Below are 20,479 nucleotides of genomic sequence, written 5' to 3'. Positions count from 1 at the left end.
TTTTGTCCCCTTTCACTTTCATTATACGAGAAAGAGCCGGACAGGACAATCTTTAAAAATGTGCCTTGTCTCTTCCACTGAGGAAAAAAAATTCATACAGGTTTTGAACGACATGAGGGCAACTAAATGATGGCTGAATTTAGTTTATTGATTTATCTTCAGTTCAATCTAGGAGTGCATTACATTTGTAGTCTTTAATAATCTGATACGTCAAGGCAATGATTATTGTGGTAGGATAACGGGAACGTGGACTGCTTTGCAACATGGGCAACGCTGCCTTACTGCAGTTCTTTTCATCCGAGGCATCGGCGCAGTCGATGACCTGGTTGCACCAGGAGGATATTGGTATGCAAGTTCCATCTTGACAGGATGACTCAGATGCAGCACATGTGACATCTGGAACAGAGACACTTCATTTACACTGAGAGCAGAGAGACTAAAGCACCTGGACATACGCTTAAATGAATGAAATATTGTGTGCAGATATTTGTATGATATGCACTGCAATTCATTGATGATAACAGGGTCTTCCACACAGCTTCAAAGAAAATGACTTGTGAAATGCTTTCACAGCTTGAAAATTGGGTGTCATTTTTGTGGTCTAACATGGTGCGAAAATAAACCTAAATATATTTTTTTGCTGCCTATTTTCTTTTATAGACTGCAAAAAATAAATGATTTCCTTAAGTAGAATTTATATGCAAAATGTAAAAATAGTAACATTCACACACAGGATACCCACTGTTACAAAATGCCTCATCTGAGTTGTCCCCACAGTCATCGATTCCATCGCAAAAGCGGCTGTTAGCCACACAACGCCTGTTGTAGCAAGGACGGTGACCCTTTCGGCAGCTCCTGTTGTCTAGCGATACGGAGAGCAAAGGCACAGCAAATCTTTCACATCAGGGTAAAAAAGCTTCACATGCTCTCTCTTATTTACTCTTTCTGTTGCTCTGAGCTTATTCCCATTTGCCCCTCTGGTTGAAAGCAGTAAGGAGAAGCGGCTCATTTTATTAGGTTGAAGCTTCAGGGAATGGAACTGCCACCATAAACCAATTCTGCGTTCTTACTGCTTTCATGATGTGAGAGTGGAGAGTACATGGCAAAGTGTTGTGATCCGCTACTTACCACAATATTGCATTTTCTCATCTGACTTGTCTTTGCAGTGGGCAATTCCATCACATGTTAGCTGGTAGTCTATACATTCCCCATTTCCACACTCAAACTCAGCGTGGATGTTGCAAGAGGACGTTTTGGCTATGAAGGAGAACAAAAAGATATTAACCAATCTAGCAAGCAAAACTAACTGAATCTAAACAAAATTAATTGTGTGGCTGATAAACAATTTCTTTCTTTCTTTTTTTTTGTGGGTGTTATTTTTGTAAATTGCATCATCATTTGGTGAAATTACACACTTACTGTACTAGATTTTCTGAAGAAATATGAGTGGTGCAAAAGTTGCTGTCACAATTCAATAATGTTGTGGGTAAGATGTTCTGAGTGGTATTCAGCATGTTGCTATGCAGCTACAAGAACTCACCCCAAAATATCTGTGCTACTACTGTCGATTATTCAATGTAAGTATACGGTTTTTTTTTTTTTTATCTTTTGTTTTTTTTCATCCACTACAGGGTGAAAATCATAAGGCTGGAAAAATATTTCAAAAGGAAGAAAAACAAAAAGCAAAGCAAAGCAAAATAATCTAGTACAACATTTATACGTTTTTAGAAATGTACTCTTTGTATTCTTGTTGGTTTCATATTGTTTTAAAAATGTTTAAACCATTTTCAGTTTGATGACTCGTGGTGTATTCGTCAAGTAAAAAGTATTAACATACTGTATTCTCTGTACAACTGGAGTGTTCACATATTAATCATTATGTTTAAATACTGTATGTTTAAAAAAGTATCTAGACAATTATCATTTATTTGTTAAATTATATATATATATATATATATATATATATATATATATATATATATATATATATATATATATATATTTGTCTGTGTGTGTTAAATTTTATATATATATATATATATATATATATATATATATATATATATATATATATATATATATATATATATATATATATATATATATATTTATATATATATATATATACACACACACACAACGATCAGGCATAACATTATGACCACCTTCCTAATATTGTGGTGTTCTCCCCTTTTGCTGCCAAAATGACTGGATTGAGATCTGGGGAATTTGGAGGTCAAGTCAACACCTCAAACTCATTGTTGTGCTCCTCAAACCATTCCTGAACCATTTTTGCTTTGTGGCAGGGTGCATTATCCTACTGAAAGAGGCCACAGCCACCAGGGAATACCGTGTCCATGAAAGGGTGTACGTGGTCTGCAACAATGCTTAGGTAGGTGCTACGTGTCAAAGTAACATTCACATGGATGGCAGGACCCAAGGTTTCCCAGCAGAACACTGCCTAAAGCATCACACTTCCTCCGCTGGCTTGCCTAGTTCCCATAGTGCATCCTGGTGCCATGTGTTCCCCAGGTAAGTGACGCGCACGCACCAGGCCATCCATGTGATGTTAAAGAAAACGTGATTCATCAGACCAGGCCACCTTCTTCCATTGCTCTGTGGTCCAGTTCTGATGCTCACATGTCCACTGTTGGCACTTTCGGCAGTGGTGCAAATACATTACAGTAACTTGACATTATTATTGAAGACCAGCAATAATAATTTTCATTTTGATTACATAATAATGGCAATATATACATGTCAAAGTCAGACATGCCCCTTTTCCAGCTGTGATGCCTGGTTACTGGTTTAAACTTGGCCCAGGTTTGTAAAAGATTATCGATTGTGATTAATCGATTTGATAGCACTAATATAGAAATTATACATTCATTGTATTTTTTGTTCATTTTAATTAACTTTTGATACGACAAAAATGAGCATCATGTCACTGACCCATTAGCACACCTCCACTCAACAAGCCACGAGATTTGAGGTATCATTCATGTCTGTAGTAAAAATGGTATGGGAAAAGTTCAAATCCCTAATTCTAGATAAGAAATAGATGGAATATGCTGGAATAACTAAAGCAAAGTAATTTCACATCTTTTTGAGATAGAGCGACTCGTATATCCTGAGAGTCTGAGGGAAGCATGGCCCTGTGGATGTGAAGATGAAACTTACACACACATCTGTTGTCATCGAGCAGGATCCGCTCTCCTCGGCAGCTGCAGTTGACTGTGCCATCTGGAGTAAGGAGACACAGGTCACCACAACCACCATTCAGAACCCTGCATGGAGATAGCTCACCTGAAACAGAGGGACAAGGGGACATCACGTACCATCACAACAGAGTAAAAAAAAAAGCCTAAATAACAATATTAAACAACAAACAAACAAGAACACAGAGAAAAGTCATTCCAAAGTCTTTGAAGTGAGCAATCCATAAAACTTTGAGCTAAAAACAGGTTTGCTTTCTTAAAAAGAGCTGACTATTAAAGTACACTGACAAATACATTAGGGGCTTCTTCACTGAATACCCTGGAGATAAGACGAAAAGTGCAATTTCTAAGCAAAAGAAAAAAGTTAAATGTTAAAACATAAGTGTAATCTCATAAATGGAAAAAGAAAGCACTTGTGTTTTAATTTGTTGGACTTTTGGATTCAAAAGTGTGGTGTCCAAAAGTCTGAACACATTGGAAATGAGGGATTTAAAGTCATATTAAACATGACAATAAAAAAACAATTTAAAACAAAGAACATTTAAAATGAAAAAACAAAACAAAACAAAAACAAAAACAAAACAACAACATTAAATTGATTAGAACTATTTCAGAATCTGCTCTATTTAAATAAGCGCTAATTTCTGCACTATAATTAAATAAGCAAATTTTTGACATTGATCATATGACTCCTTTGTACAGACATTGAATGTTCTTGCTTTCATTAAAACAAGAAGCTCTTTGGATCCTTCTCAAATCGTGCTGAAGAACAGCTGTTCAGTTCATGAAGTTTGAGTGCTGCTGTCATTAAAGCAAGAGGACAAACAAAAAAGACATTCTGACAATTTTTACTCAAATTATTATGCAAATAGTACATTTTGTTTAATGAAAAAACTAAATGGAAGCATTTTTACAAGTAGTCCATTCAATCAGATTGATCAAAGTAGTTTTAAATGAATGTGCAGACTGTCAGAAAATGGTATGAATCCAGAACTTTGCACCTCTGGGAGCTGAATGAAGCACCCGTACTTATGAAGAGCCTTCAGCATCTCTAATTCATTGTGCTGTGACTTAGCATGAATATGGAAATGAGCCTCAAAAATCAAAGGTTGTGTGTTAACCTGGCATAGTGTCAGATGAAAGTACAGGATAGTAAGATCACATTGTTGATCACAACAGCACTTATCCTCAAATCTGTCTTCGCATGAGCACACATCTCTCTGGAGGTGCTGACTGGTAACATTCACTAGGTAAAAATGGTTAGGGGCAGACAGCTGCAATCATATGGTATGATCAAACAAATGAGAGGAGAAAACCCCTCACAGCAGGCTCACAAACAGAAACCGTCGGGAGTCTCTTAAACCCATTTCTTAACGTCCTACTTTTCACATTTGCGACAGTTCAGAGAATTCTCTTTGACTCGATGATACTTTTTAAAATTAATTACGTCTCCAATTTAGTTTCCTTGGTTACTAAATAAGTCCAGTCTAATTTATCATTCCTACTATTCCTTAGAAATAAAAAAAAAGCCACCACCAGCAAAAGCTCAGATGTAAATCCAAAGCACAAAACCTATATATGAAAAGTTTCAGAGGCACTTTCATTGCCCAATCTTTTATTTTGCAATACTTACAGCTATTAGTGTCTTTGGCAACTGCTATAATTCCCATTGGCTGGTGGGGAATATCAGCCCTAAGAACTTTAGTGTCTCCTCCAGTGAACTTGTTGGTTCGTAGCACAGCCCGCCGAGTCCAATCAGACCAAAAAATGTAGTTTCCATGGATAGCAAGCCCAAAAAATGTGCCAGGTCCCGATCTTACAATCACCTAACAACAAATACAGAGGGTCACATATAGAGAAAATGCTTATAAATGCTTACATTAAAACATTTCAACATTTTTCTAAACAAATTAAAAATAAAACACTGAAAAATTTAAGTTAAATGTTTCAAATGCTAAAAGTGAATTTAGGGGTCATTATGTACATTATGAAAAATGAATATTTATTTTGAGACTTTGAGACTAAGTGTAAACCAGGGAAAACGAACATGCATGATTATATCTCAAAAATGGACAAACAAAATAAATAAAAAGAAATCTCTAATATGGTATAGTGCTGCTATATCATCATCCTACTGTCAAAATATTCACTATTATTACTGGCAATTGAAAAAAATACTCAACCGATAATTTTTAGCCACCAGTTCTATAAAGAAATGCATCTTACACAAGACTCAAGACAATGTCTTATAATTAAAAACAAGAGACAAAAACAGACTATGACGACCACTGGAAAGTCTCCGAGAGGACTAAAACTAATGTGTAGGCAGAGGACACCTGCTTTAAATAATCCCCCAGCAGCCAGTTTAGCCCAGATCCTGAGAGTGTTAATGCAGGTGTCATGGTGACGGACACGGATATACATCACACGACTCCTTCTGGGAGTTTCCGGGCTGTGGGGTGGGAGGATGTCCTACAGCTCTGGAGACCCAACCATTAACAGGAACACGCTTGTAGCCGTGATCACATTAGCCCTGCCACCATGGTGGGAAAAATAGGACAGGTGTTGATTAAGAGAGCCCAGCTTGAGCAAACAACAACTGGAGATCCAAGAGAGGGGGGAAAGATGAGGAGCCTGCCAGATGGTTTTTGATGGAGCATATTGATTCAGAATTAAATTTAGGGGTGCAAGCATTCTGCTCCAGCACTAATTATCTCTGTTTATCTGATCAAATAGATGTCAAATAGAGTTTTCGACTAACAACTATAGCCATATACATTTGCTTGTTGTTCTGATGGGCATTTAAATAAAATTAACATATATAATAATAGTCCTCTCTGTGTGGATATGATGTAAATGATGGCACCGCACAGTGTGACAGATTGTGTTTCATCAGAGAAAGTCTAACCACGCGTACCGTCAAGCTTTGACTCAGTTTCACCACACAATCCCCCACACTAAAACCAGTTGGGAGATTCCAACTGCAAGGCAGTTTGCCAAAAGCCATGTTGATTTAGTTTTGCTTAATTCTTCACAGTTTAATTGGCTGGTTGAGAGGACGGCCCAGCAGGAGTCTCAAAGTAAGCTTTCATTACCATCAGTGCGCTTAGTTTGGGAGGTTGAGGAACTCTAATGAACTCTTTGTCATGTTTCTTTAAAGTGAATAATTCATTACAATTAAAGCGATCTTGTAAAGGGTCAACAGACCCTGCATCAGTGGACACTAATAACTCCAGAGGGTTGTCTGGGCTTTGAGTGGTCATCAAGTCATTATCGTGTAGATTTAGTGACTGGACGCAATACCCAATTAAGGTTTATGTTTTCGAAAATGAGTAGGAATTGCTTCAACTGGTGGTTGTTAATTATTTCCACTAACCAAAAGCAATTCATTAAAAAACAACTATGAAAATAAAGAAGAAAATTAATGAACTGGAAACAATCTAGGATTAATTTAAAATGATTCATTATTTCAAAAGTAATAAAAGAATGACATCTTTGAATTATCGTCATTTGTTTTTTTTAAAGTCTCTGGTGTTCCTAGAATGTGTCTGCAAAGTTTTAGCTCAAAATACCCCGCAGATCATTTATTATAGCTTGTCATATTTGCCCCATTTGGGTGTGAGCAAAAACACGCCATTTTTGTGTGTCCCTTTAAATGCAAATGAGCTGCTGCTCCCAGCCACTTTCCAAAAGAGGGCGGAGCTTTAACAGCTCGCACTTTGGTTGCTCAACAACAACAAAGCTGGAGAATCTCACACAGCCACAACTACGATTGTTAGTAACAATGTCGGACAATGATGGAGAGACTCAAGAAGAAGTTACAACTTTTAGAGTGCATCTGGACATCTCTGAATGGTTAGTGGATAAATTTATGTAGTTGCTGTGGAGTTGATTCAACTCATCGACTAGCATGTGCCGTCATGTTAATCTTTTGTGCAAATCCTGCATTGAACTGACATTTTGTGAACTGAAATTGTCGTTTGTGAAGCAGCCCGGTAACAACACTCTACTACAACAACTCTTCCTCTTCTCTAAAGCAGCCCAACATGATGATGTCACAAACCCGGGAAGAAGGTAGTTGTAGTCCCTACCAGCTGTTTGTTGTAGTCCTTAAACAGTGAATTCTTTAAAAGAAATATCTCCCTTTGCTTTGAACTTTGAGTGTTGTAACTTTGCAGATGTTGTTTATGCTCTAAAAGCAACATTACACACTAACTAAAGTTAAAAAAGTGAAATCATAATCAACCACCCCTTTAGAGTTTTTGGTAACACTTGACAGTAAGGTTCAATGGTAACACTTTACAATAAGGTTTCATTAGACTACTTTAACAAGAACTAAGAATGAACTGCACTTCTACAGAATTTATTAATCTTAGTTAATGCTAATTTCAACATTTAATACGTTATTAAAATCAAAAGTTGTATTTGTTAACATTAGTTAATGCACTGTGAACTAACATGAACAAACAATTAACATTAACAAAGATTAATAAATACTGTAACAAATGTATTGCTCACTGTTAGTGTTATTATAGTGTTAATACATTAACTAATGTTAACAAATGAGACCTTATTGTAAAGTGTTACCGGTTCAGTTTGTTATCATTAGGTGCACAACAAATTTTACAGCATTAATTAATTTAGGTTATTGTTAATTTATATATATAAGTATATATATAAAAAATACTATAGTTCAAAAATATGTATACAAATATTATAAATGTAAAATTATATTTTAGAAATCAACATAAATCTAGATTACTAAATGCTGCAGATATTGTTTATTGTTAGTATATGATTCCTAATACATTAGTAAATGTTAATGAATTGAACCTTATTGTGAAGTGCTACAAAAATTATGCATCTTGTCAGGAACTCTTAAAAAAAATAATATTTTCCTTGAAAATGTGTTCTCCGAAAAATCATGAAACAGAGAAAGAGTCATACTTACATGTCTGTGGGTGCCGTCATATTCACAGCGCTCAATTTTGCCCAGGCTGCCGTCAGAGAAATACAGCTTTTCTGCTTTATGGTCAATCGTGAGTCCGTTTGGAGTGAATACATCTGTGCTAATGATGACTTTCATGTTATTCCCTGCAAGAGTGGAGCGCATGATACTGGGGCGCTGCTCGTTCCAATTGGTCCAAAACATGAGGCTATAAAATACATAGGACAGAAAATGAGAGGAATAGATACGATTTTTCAGACAGCACTAGCGAGACAAAATGATTCAATACTGTCGCCTGTCGGTATTTTTAAACCCGCTCTATGGGACTGAGAAATATCACCGACTTACAAATAGTAGTGGACAGAAAGGCCTCAGGGCCTGTTTGACGTTTCCTCTTAAAAATTCCTTTCACAGTCTAATTCCACCGACTAATTGAAAATTAGTGATACATGCTGACATTCTATGCCAATTAATCATTTCAGGTTAGATTCTAATTAACAGCAGTCTGTAGTACATTTGAAAATGTGCCAGATAACCAAGTAAGCATATTCTCTCCAAGTTTGAGGGTTTAATGTAGTCAGTGAACTCAGGGTCGGCACATCTTTCTGAATATCAATGCTGTTCATCAGTCTGAAATGGTTCTTTTAGAGGGGATATTTAAGTGGATATACAATCCACTATGTCTGGAGAGTTGCTACTTTGGTCAGGAATAAAAATGTTTCATCCACAACAAATTTCACACAGTGCTTGGCTCACCGGTAGAGGTCAAACTAATTAAAATGTTTCCCTTCTTTACTGATTGACATTCCATATATGTCAGTTTTCCTGAGTGTGACGAATCAATTTGCTCTCAATTTTAAAAGTCAATATGCTTCCTCCTGACATAAAAATCTATTTTGTTTCACATGTCGTGTTGACAAAGGTTTCTCTGTCAAGTGAACGTATCCATGTTGTTTAGTCTATAGTGAATGGAATCTTTCCCTCTGCCAGAGCAGAAAAAAAAATAATAATAATAATTTATACCCTGCACACCAATCTTCATTGGTTCTCGCATGTCACATGACCGATGATGGTGCATTTTGGATGTTTTTTAGAGCAAATAACAGTTCAATCACATGGCAACAAACTCAAACTCTCATGTGAAATAACATTATATTCCATTGTTATAATATATATAACATTTCCGAAAACACTCTCAATGTCATTTTTGTAATTTGACACTGACAGTATTTCTTACAGACCGACAATATCAAATACCCAAGTGAGCTAAAAAAAAAAGAAGAAGAAAAAACCTTACTTTTGACATTCATCCAGGGCCAAAACGTGGGGATGGTCATCCTCAGACATGGTGACAACAGCTTGCCTGGTGAAGGCTCCTTGTCGGCTCTGATCTACTGTATATCTGCTGATGCTTGAGGTGGTGGAGCTAGTCCAGTAAATCGTATCCCATGCACGGTGATAAGCCAAGCCCTCAACCGAACCCACATCTGGAGAAGAAAACAAAATACAGGTTGACCATGCTTCTTTCCCATTGGCTGATGACATAGTTAAACCAGTCAAATGGAAAGATGATATAATATACTTTTATAATTAATTAATAAGTAAGTAATACTTTTATGTTAAAATTTGGAAATTAACACACCACTGTTTGTGCGCTTAAAAAATAAGTTTAAAAAAAATAATTAATATTTTTTTTCAGCAAGGAAACATTAAAGTGACCAAAAGTGAAAGTAAAGGCAGTTATAATGTTACCAAAGATTTCTACAAAAGTATATTTTCCCACAAAAAATATTGTGCAACACAAGTGTTTTAAACTAGCCTGACTACGTCAGACTTCCTACTTCCGCTCAATTTCATTTCGCTTCTGTACTCAGTCTGATACAGCGTCAGAGCTTTCTGTTTGCCACCGGTCTGGAAACAGCCGGGCCAATCAACGAACAGAGGGCGGGCTGAGAGCCGTGACGTAGATGCTAAGCGCCGAGTTTTACATTGTAGGTTAGAGAAATCGAAAACCGAAACGACCGCGGAAATGGGAAACGAGACACGGGATGCAATTCGCTCTGTTATGGAGAACATTCAACTCTTTTTCAAACTGAAGCCAGAACAAGAAGAGTGTTTGATAAACATTTTAAATGGAGGTGATGTTGTGGCCCTACTCCCGACTGGTTTAATCTAATCCTAAGTTTGAGAGTTGGCTACAAACATTTTCTTGTTTCACTCTGTCAAAAATAAGTTTAGAGGCCGTGATTGTACCGTGTATGCGTAGATTAACTTCGCATAATCTGCAAAAGTGGTTTACAGCCATGTTCACTCCGGTATTTCGCTCGCATCATCATGTGTTTACAACAGGTTTACAGTGGAAGTTCAATCATAGATTTGAGTTCGATGCATGATGTCTGTGCTTCGATGCGGCTGTACAGGCGCATAACATACGTCATAACTAAACGTATCTGATTGGCTTACGGGTAACCAATGATTTTAAACTTCAGACAAGCGCCCCCTAGCGAGAGAGAAAACACTTCTCTATTATGCCATTCCAGACTCTGTCTACGAAGCAAAGTGAAGTAGCAGAGTCTGGTATTACCAGGCTAGTTTTAAACAGTGATAATAATAAGAAATGTTTCTTGAGCACCACCAGCAAATTATAATTCTTGGTAACACTTTACAATAAGGTTCATTAGTTAATATTAGTTAACTACATTAGTTAACATGAACTAATAATGAACTGCACTTCTACAGCATTTATTAATATTTGTTGATGTTAATTTTAACATTTACTAATACATTATTAAAATCAAAAGTTGTATTTGTTAACATTAATGCACTTTGAACTAACATGAACAAACAACGAACTGCTGTATTTTTATTAAATAACGTTAACAAAGATTAACAAAAACAGTAACAAATATGTCTTGCTCATGGTTAGTTCATGTTCGTTAATACTAGGGATGCACCGATACCATTTTTTAAGAACGGAGTATGAGTAGATACCGCGATACTCGCGATACCGATGCCTATACATTTATTAATTTCTCTCTCTCGCTCTCTCTCTCTCTCTCTTTTTTTTTTTTTTGGTGATGTTGCAGTTTTCTAAGCACAAAACAGTGAGATTAATGAATGTAGGAAAGCTTCATTATTATTACTCTAATGAAAAAAGTAATAATTTTTATGTGCTTGTCACAAACTTAAAGAACAAAAATTTCAGCGTCCAATAACCTTCAAAGAGCATAATTACCAATAAATATATATATATATATATATATATATATATATATATATATATATATATATATATATGATGTTGTTATATAAAAAGAAAATTACAAACAATTTAAAAAAAAAAAAATCCAACAAATACTATAGAGATAAAAATTAAATAAACTTGTTTTTCAGATACAGTAGGTTTATTTACCATATATACATTTATTTAACATATTTTGTTGTTTTATTAACATTAAAGGTACTCTAAGCGATGTCACGCGTTTTTAGGCCAAAACATTTTTTGTCACATACAGCAAACATCTCCTCACTATCCGCTAGCTGCCTGTCCCCTGAACACACTGTAAAAAAATGCGGTCTCTGTAGTCGCCACAAGCTCCAAAAACAGCATCAAAAACAAACGGGTGCAGCCTGGACCACGAATCATAATAAACGCTCTAGCCAATAAACGACGAGAATGATTTTAAATGCGCGTTCATGACTGTTTCAGGAAGCACGGAGGGGAGGGGAGGAGGAGGAAGAGGGAGGGTCTAGCTAGCCTCTAGTTGCGTCCCAAATGACGCACTATACACTATGCACTTATACACTATGTACTTGTGCACTATGCACTCATCCATGTAGTGCGTGAATTGTATAAGGTTATTTTGTCATTTAACAACGGAGTCCGATCCTCCCTTCCCCTCCGCTACGTAATTAAAGCTGCGACAGTTGAGTGCACGAAGTGTCCAACATTCCACACTTCATTTTTTCCGTTAATTTAGTGCATCATCTGGGTATTTAAAGTGCACTTTTTCTTTTTGGAATTTTCAGTGTGAACTATTTGTACTTAAAAACGTAATAGAATAGTGCACAAGTACGCGAATTGGGACGCACCTTCTGTTTTGTTTGACAACACTTCGAACGTCAACAGGAAGTTACTCCGCTCTGGAACGCTTAGAGAACATTTAATGACACATATAGGCTACGGTCCCTTTAAGACCGAATCCATGGATACTGACACATATCCTGTTTTCACCCAAATGTTTATGTCCACTTAAGCCATAACCGACTGTATTTACGTGAGATACTCCACACGATGGACATTTTGGCAACTATGTGTGCATTTGACCATTCAGGCGTGAGGAGAACTGATCGCGCGCTGTCTGATAGAACTGGGATCGTGTGCGCGAGAGAGAGCACTTCTGGTCTGTGTCATTCAGCGCGATTCCGCCTATCCTGCCTTCACTAATCTATAACGAATTGTGATTGAAAGCATGCAGTTCGCAATGTGTGGGTTGTCATCATTAATTGTGAAGTATTTCCACATCCCGGAGGCTGACATTGTTTCTGCTGCTGCCGTCGGTGTCTCTGTGCATGGAAAATTCTGCCAGTTACGTCACGTGAGGTATCGGTCTTTGGTATCAGGGGTATTTTTACGAGTACGAGTACAAGTACATGAGCTTGGTATCAGGCTGATACCGATACTAGTATCGGTATTGGTGCATCCCTAGTTAATACATTAACTAATGTTAACTAATGAACTTTATTTTAATGTATTACCGAATTCTTCAAACTTTCAAAAACAAACAAACAAACGAATCGACTCCAAAATTTTAAAACGGTAATGTGTAGTACCAGTGTATTACACACACACACACACACACACACACACACACACACACACACACACACACACACACAAAAAAAAAAAAAAAACATGTAATACATTGGTACTGTTGGTTTTCTTTTTGATACTGAAATCACACAGTGAGTGTGTTCAGAAAACCATAATCAATCAAAGCGACATCTCACTAAGCATTATAAAACTTAGGCTTTGTCTGCTGTCATGTCTAAAATGTCATCAGTTAAACAGCAATTGTGTTTAACTTAGCAGAGGCTAAAGAAGCTACTCTTTGAAAAATCTTAGAGAATACTTTATTAACGGTCTGCAGAAATCCATCACTAATTAATCATTCAAAATAAAAAGTGCCTGACAGCTTGCCTTTGCAGAAACTGTTAGAGAGGCCAGGGAGTAATTAACAGGGGATGTATGACTTAATTAGGGAAATACGGATTATTAACGTCCTCACCCTCTCCCGGTGACAGAGCGCAGAGTGTGCATGAGTGTTTGTATGTGTTTCTGAGTGTGCATGTAGCCGAGGTGTCTGGGATTGGCTTTCATCTCTGGAAAAGTGAGTGAGCTCAAGTGTGGAGACGCCATCAAAAGAGCAGGCTCATTTCAACCTGTAGTCAACAATACATCACTCTCTCACTCTCTCTGGCTGCGGTACTTATCCTCAAATGGATAGAGGTGGAGGATATCTATGTGAACATTACAGTGTGGAAGCAGTATGAAAAGTTCACGTGATCTCGTTCAAAAACATCTCCACAATCTACATATTAATCAACATATCTAATCTGTGCATTAGGCTTTGAAAGAAAAAAACTGTATAGCTAATTTTAATTACAGACCTACTTCTAAGTCAAATCAGTATTAATGTATTGTGCATTTTATGCTGAAGCAACCACTTGAAAAATGTGAATGCCATTGTTTTAATTTAATTAGTTAATATTTGATATTAATAATGCAGTTCATATTTAACTTAAAGTATAGTGTATTCAACAGCAATTTAGTTTTAGCTGTAATACTGAAATTCCTATTAAAAATTGTCACATTTCACAGGTTCAAAGAACATCACATACTGCAGTTAATGTCTTAACACTACACTTGAAAGAAACAAAGCAGTGATTCTATTTGTTGTAAATGATATTTTGTCACATATACTAAACAAAGGCAAGAGTGAATTAGAACAAAACCATTTTTATGATCACCAAGAGGATAGAAATGGCAAATTAAGTAAAAATGAAATATGAAAAGGTCTAATACCTAAGGAGCAATGAGGTTAGTTAAAAGAGAATTCAGAGAGTACTGTAAGTGGATAGAAGCACTAATCATGCAGCACAGAGGCTTTCTAAGTATATCTGCATCCCATTAACCTCAGCAGAGTGAAATGAGCTGGGTTACTAAGTACCGAAAAGGCATTCAGGACTTTTTTTTTCTCTCTGTTTACATGGGACAAAAAGAAATTGCATTTAGATAGTTCGTGTTCTTGTTTTGTTCTAAGACTTTTCTATGACTGTACGAAGCTTTTAAGGTTAAAAAAGAAGCATACTAAATAGGTACTATAATTAAATATGACAATTTTAATTTTTGTGTCAATTATTTTTTAAGAACATCCCCTGAATTTCTGCTATCAATCATGAAGAATTTCATTCAAGAATTTCTGGTGTACATTTATGTTATTGCAGTATTCCTATTATTTGCCATTTGAACTTAAGGTAATTTATGTCTGCATAAGCTCTGTGTCGGAAATTACTAAGTGAATGAGCTATAATAAGTAGTACATGAGGTTTTTGATGTAAAAAAAAAAAAAAAAAAAACCTGCCAAGATTGTCTCATTACATTGTAAATGGATAATACACAGTCATTAGGCATATTAGGTTTTCATTGTGGGACACCATCAGACGTGGATATCGATCGCAGCTGAAATGTCTGCAGTATATAGCGTACATGAGGAAATCAATAACCATATTCTGAACTTTCCAACAACAGTGACAGGCAGGATCTTGAAAAATATCACCCCGCTTCCCTTCATATTTCTGTTACAGTTTGAGGACGGTGGAAATGAGACAAGCGATTTTAATCCATCAAGAATCCATCATAGAAAAAGATGCAGTGTTTTAAACATCTTTTCTGACAGTTAAATTGGTCCCACTTAGTTGTAGAAAAATGGAGGTAGCTATTACAACTCTTTTATTAAATGTTGGATGCATGGAGGCCTTGCTGTACATCACAGGCAGTGCCACTTATGCTTTCCAACAAATGGCCTTTCACAAATGGCTGCTAAGAGGCTGGAATGGTTCTGGCGGCAGAACATTAAACAACATGTAGGTCACTGCAATGAGTCTGCATCAGGACGACGACAGGACCAAAAACAAATGCCCAAATCTGTGGAAGCAGCATCTTTGGACATCTTTCAAGGCTAGCTCAAAATCCAAACCAAGAAGCAATTAGCAGGACTTTCCAAACACCCCTTTTTTCAAACCATTTTTGCAAGAAAGCATGTACAATAAAACCAACTAGACTTACTGTCAACTATGACTTGTCTTCCTGACCAGTCGTCATTGATCATCTGTATATTCCCAAAATGGATGTCGCTGAAGAAAATGCGGTTGTGGTGTGAGCTCTGTTGCCGATAATCAAACGCCAGAGCGATGACGTTCTTGAAGTAGTCTGGATTCTCAAAAGGTTGGAGAGGGGAGTTAAGATCACTCTCGTCAGATAGGTGGATGCTCTTCAAGATGGTCCTTTCAGAGTACAGAAGATAGCCCTCATATCTTTGGCAAGCAAAGCCATCTTCGGCTAAGTACCCATGAGCACAGGAACAGGTCCTTCTTCCACTGCCCAGGTGAAAACACAGCTGTTGACAACCTCCATTGCTCCTCGCACATGGGTTTGTGCCTGCAGGCAAAAGCATTGAATAACATCACTAGATGTACACTGCGATATCCAGAATAAATCTTGTTTCGTTTTTTTTGTTTTTTAAACATATGTGGCATAATAAAATAAACAAATTAAGTTGAAACCTCAACCTTTCTCCCGGCCTCTGTTAAACACTTTCACGTCCTTCAGGTTGACACCAAGACCACTTCTCATCGTGATGGCATCGGTGGCATCACTCTTGAATCCACGCCGGATTGATCCGTTGGCATGGGCCCTGCCATAGACGGCACAGAGATCGAGTCTGACATCAGCGTAATGGTGGCAGTTTTCTAATTAAAAGCAGCAAGACTCATTAAAACACACAGAAAATCTGCTTTAGCGGCAAAGCCGAGAAAACGTCACCTTGCCGGTAACTTACGGTACACCCCATTTACATAAGGCCAACGGAGCCTGCCTGGGAGATGACAGAAACATACTGCAGGCCTCATAATAACCTTGCTCGGAAGGGGTTAATCCGTTGAGACTGGAGCATCTGGCTCCATGGGCCACTTTGGAGAGTGTAGCACTTAGTAAAATAATAAATTACCTGTCAGACCAGTAGATGTAAGCCCCGAACACAGCCACGGAGAACAGGTCCACATTGGAGGCTGACAGTACAATCTCACGGCCCTCCCCGGTCTCAAGGTTGATCCTTTCTATCTTGTCGGTCCGGGCGTCGCACCAGTATAATCTATTTTCCTAGAAAGCAATTTGAAAATGAGCGCCTCTCCCTTTGAGCAGCTCCATTTTATCAGCATCAGAAGAAGAGAGAGTGAGCGGAGCATCAGGAAGTAGAATCACGTCACCCTACCTCGTAATCAATGGTGATTCCATTCGGCCAGGCGATGCCAGAGCTGACCAGAGTCACTTGGTCAGAACCGTCCAGTCGTGCACGACCTATGCAAGGATTTTTCCCCCACTCGGTCCAGAATAAGTAACTGTTAATTGGAAAAATCAGATCCAGATTACCGTTTTACTGATTCTATATATTTTATAGTGACCTTAAAGGAATAGTTCAGCCAAAAATTAAAATTATGTTATCATTTATTCACCTTAATGCCATTCCAAACATATACTTTTCTAAAAAAAAAAATCTGAAGACTTCAAAAAGGATACAAAAGTGTCATAAAGTGGTCCATATACAACTCATGAACAATATGCCAAGTCTTCAGAAAGCTTTTTGTAAGAAACAATTGTTTATCACTGAATATATCTTGACATCAGCCCTAGAACACCTTGGCATGTTCATTAGAGAAGAATGAATCATTGTGAAGAACTAATTATTTTGAATTAAATCAGTAGAAACTTGAAATCTTCCTCATTCACTATAAGACTGCAAGGAAAAAAGGAACCAGTACAGAATTTTTACTTTTGTGCTCGAAAGTAAGCAAGCCGTATGGGTTTGGAACGACATGATGGTGAGTAAAAGATGTCAGAATTTTCATTTTTGGGTGAACTACTCCTTTAAAGCGTAAAACTGTTGTTACACCACCAAGGAAATGTCATTCAAAGTTTGACTCAACTGGAAACGAAATAGACTTTTATAGCCTTAGGCTTGAATGGGTGTCTCTTTTTTGGATGTCTGGGATTTAGAAGATCCCACTCCTGATGCTATCTGCTGTCAGCAGATAGATGGTAGATCGGTTAAAGCACTCATGTCAAAAATTTGTCTTCTCAGTTTGTGATTCTGATTGTAGGGAGTAACATCAAATTCAAGGCAAATGCAGACAAAACTAAAAAGAGATCATAAAGTTCGACTTGACCCTAATTACTGGAACAATACTGTATTTGATTACAAAATTGGTGTGAGACTAAATGGAGATGCATATCTTCTGGTTTTGAATTCATGGATCATTAGAGAAGGCCAAGACAAACTCACAGTCTCACAGATCGCAAAATGTATTTGACCTTCAAAGGTCAAAAAACCTTTGCATTTTCATTTCTCAAGAGCTCATTGTATTTTCTGATCTAATGCACTTGTATAGTTCCCTAAATTTGTAGCCTGATTTGCAAAGTCCTTCTAAAGATTTATATTAGTGAACAGCAGACATGGCTGAATCTGATCCGTTGTCTCAAAGGCAGCTGACGTACCCTCTCTGTGGATGCACTGCAATGGCTCTTGGCTGATCCAGCCCATCTGATATTACAACTGACCGGTAGAGACCATTTAGACGAGCAATTTCAATGAGGTTGAGGCCATGGTCTGTCCAGTAAAGGTTACCTAGGGAAAAAAAAATAATATATATATATATATATTTTTATTTTAAATTGCAATAATATGTCACACTATTATGTTTTTATTGTATTCAAATTGTATTGTATTTTTATTTTTATTAAATCAAATAAACGTAGCCTTGGTGAGTACAAGAGACTTTATCCCAAAAATGCAAACAACTGTACTGAACCCAAATTTTGAATGGTAGTGGCCTTAACTAAAAAAATAAAATGAAAATGAAAATAAAAAAATACCTGCATGTAATTACATCTGTAATTAATTCCTGTTGACCCATCCATTTCAACTTAAAGGGATAGTTCACCCAAAAATGAAAATTTGATGTTTATCTGCTTACCCCCAGGGCATCCAAGATGTAGATGACTTTTTTTCTTCAGTCGAACGCAAATTATGATTTTTAACTGCAACCGCTGCCGTCTGTCAGTCAAATAATAGCAGTGATTGGGAACTTGAACAATAAGAGTCGAAAAAACTTCCATAGACAAGTCCAAATTAAACCCTGCGGCTCATGGCGGCACATTAATGTCCTAAGACACGAAACGATCGGTTTGTGCGAGAAACCGAACAGTATTTATATAATTTTTTACCTCTAATACACCACTATGTCCAAGTTCGTTCAGCTTCCGGTTAGTGAGGTCTGATCGCGCTCTGACAACGGAAGTGATGTCTCGCGCTCATTGAAGTATATGGGCGAGACATCACTTCCGTCTTCAGAACGCGTTTTTTGAAGCTGAACGAAGTTGGACATAGTGGTGTATTAGAGGTAAAAATTATATAAATAATGTTCGGTTTCTCGCACAAACCGATCGTTTCGTGTCTTAGGACATTAATGTGTCGTCACGAGCCGCAGGTTTTAATTTTGATTTGTCTAAGCAAGTTTTATTTACTGTTATAGTTGAAGTTCCCATCCACTGCTATTATTTGACTGACAGACGGCAGCGGTTGCAGTTAAAAATCATAATTTGCGTTCGACTGAAGAAAAAAAGTCACCTACATCTTGGATGCACTGGGGGTAAGCAGATAAACATCAAATTTTCATTTTTGGGTGAACTATCCCTTTAACCCACCCTTAAACCTACCCATACCACCAAACCTGACCCTAACCTTACCTGTATCACACCTCAATAACAGCCAAAGTGTTTTGCAATACAATATGAATACAATGGGTACATTGTACTTATTTTTTGATTTAAGTACATACTGTAGTAGTTAAGGCCACCTAATATAACGTAGGACCAAGATATTAACTGGAGAAGTGCTGACATTCTGTGCTGCGCAATACCATTTATTGAAAAACTATACACAGACAGATAGTGATAAAAAAATGGCAGTATTCCATTTTTAAAATGATGTTTGTGTCTAACCAGCAATCCAATCGACTGCGATGCCCTCCACTCTGTTAATCCCAGTGGTGATAATGTCTTCCCTCCATGTCTGATCCCTCTTGGCTCTGGAGATGCGGTTTAAACCCATGTCTGTCCAGTAAATTGTATCATTGCCTGTATGAAAGGGGATATTTTTATTCACATTAAGAGCAAAGCTTGTAATATAAATAGTTTATGAGAATGCATCTCAGAAGCTTTACATCAAAAAAAAAAAAAAAAAAAAAAAAAAAAAAAATAATAATATATATATATATATATATATATATATATATATATATTGTATATATATATATAAATATATATACATATATATATATATTGTATATATATATATAAAAAAATAAAAAATGAAGCACACAACAGAGATATCCTGGAAACTTCTTATACTGCTTGTAAGAGATTCCTATATTAATTTCTAATGCTTTTTGTTCATTAAAAATAACTACAGTTACCAACAAGCTTTGTGTATGGGGGCATTCAAAGTGACATACAAAAATTGTGTAGCAAACAAATCAAACATGATTAGCAATGACTAAAGGATTGTTTTGACAGAAGCAAGCTCTAAATGTAAATGGTATTTTTGCCCTACAACTGAATGCGGCAAGAGTAGTTATTTATTTGCACCCTACTGTTATTACTGAATTCACACTCGGCTAACGGATCTCTTGCATGTGACAACAGCCAGCTGGAAGGCCCTCATCTGTTTTATGCTCCAACAAGCTGCCTCTTAATAAAATGCAAATGGTATGCATGTGTAATCAGCTGTCATAGGCTGAGCCGGACTGGGGTTTTCTTCACCTGAGATAAGCTGATTCTGGTGGTAGGCGAGAGCATTTGCATAAAAACTCTCTGACCATCTGCCTCTATTGCCCTGCTGCTGTGGTCAGCAATTCTGTCATGTTTCCCAACCCATGCATGTGTTGACCTGTCCATCCAATGAATTAAGGTGAATGA

The 20,479-nt window shown here is 37.0% G+C and overlaps 1 protein-coding gene across 7 annotated transcripts in view; it reads right to left on the bottom strand.

The window, feature by feature from the left end:
• The window catches only part of lrp1bb (low density lipoprotein receptor-related protein 1Bb), a 351,504-nt gene that overhangs the window by 64,193 nt on the left and 266,832 nt on the right, over window positions 1-20,479 (bottom strand). For all 7 annotated transcript variants that reach the window (XR_007185289.1, XR_007185290.1, XM_048193502.1 and 4 more), the window contains 13 exons: window positions 19,505-19,639; window positions 17,999-18,128; window positions 16,719-16,845; window positions 16,455-16,606; window positions 16,018-16,142; window positions 15,515-15,886; window positions 9,464-9,653; window positions 8,170-8,374; window positions 4,852-5,044; window positions 3,181-3,306; window positions 1,129-1,257; window positions 743-862; window positions 283-396 (listed from right to left, as the gene is read on the bottom strand). Coding sequence is in view for 5 of the 7 variants with exons in the window: in XM_048193502.1 (XP_048049459.1) it covers window positions 283-396; window positions 743-862; window positions 1,129-1,257; window positions 3,181-3,306; window positions 4,852-5,044; window positions 8,170-8,374; window positions 9,464-9,653; window positions 15,515-15,886; window positions 16,018-16,142; window positions 16,455-16,606; window positions 16,719-16,845; window positions 17,999-18,128; window positions 19,505-19,639 (2,118 nt within the window). In the remaining 2 variants the exon portion in view is untranslated. The remainder of the gene's footprint in view (window positions 1-282; window positions 397-742; window positions 863-1,128; window positions 1,258-3,180; window positions 3,307-4,851; window positions 5,045-8,169; window positions 8,375-9,463; window positions 9,654-15,514; window positions 15,887-16,017; window positions 16,143-16,454; window positions 16,607-16,718; window positions 16,846-17,998; window positions 18,129-19,504; window positions 19,640-20,479) is intronic.

The sequence above is a fragment of the Megalobrama amblycephala genome, linkage group LG6 (genome assembly GCF_018812025.1).
Source record: "Megalobrama amblycephala isolate DHTTF-2021 linkage group LG6, ASM1881202v1, whole genome shotgun sequence".
Lineage (NCBI taxonomy): Eukaryota > Metazoa > Chordata > Actinopteri > Cypriniformes > Xenocyprididae > Megalobrama > Megalobrama amblycephala.
Note: the sequence above shows the minus strand (reverse complement) of the source record. Positions and strands in the feature narration are given on the sequence as shown.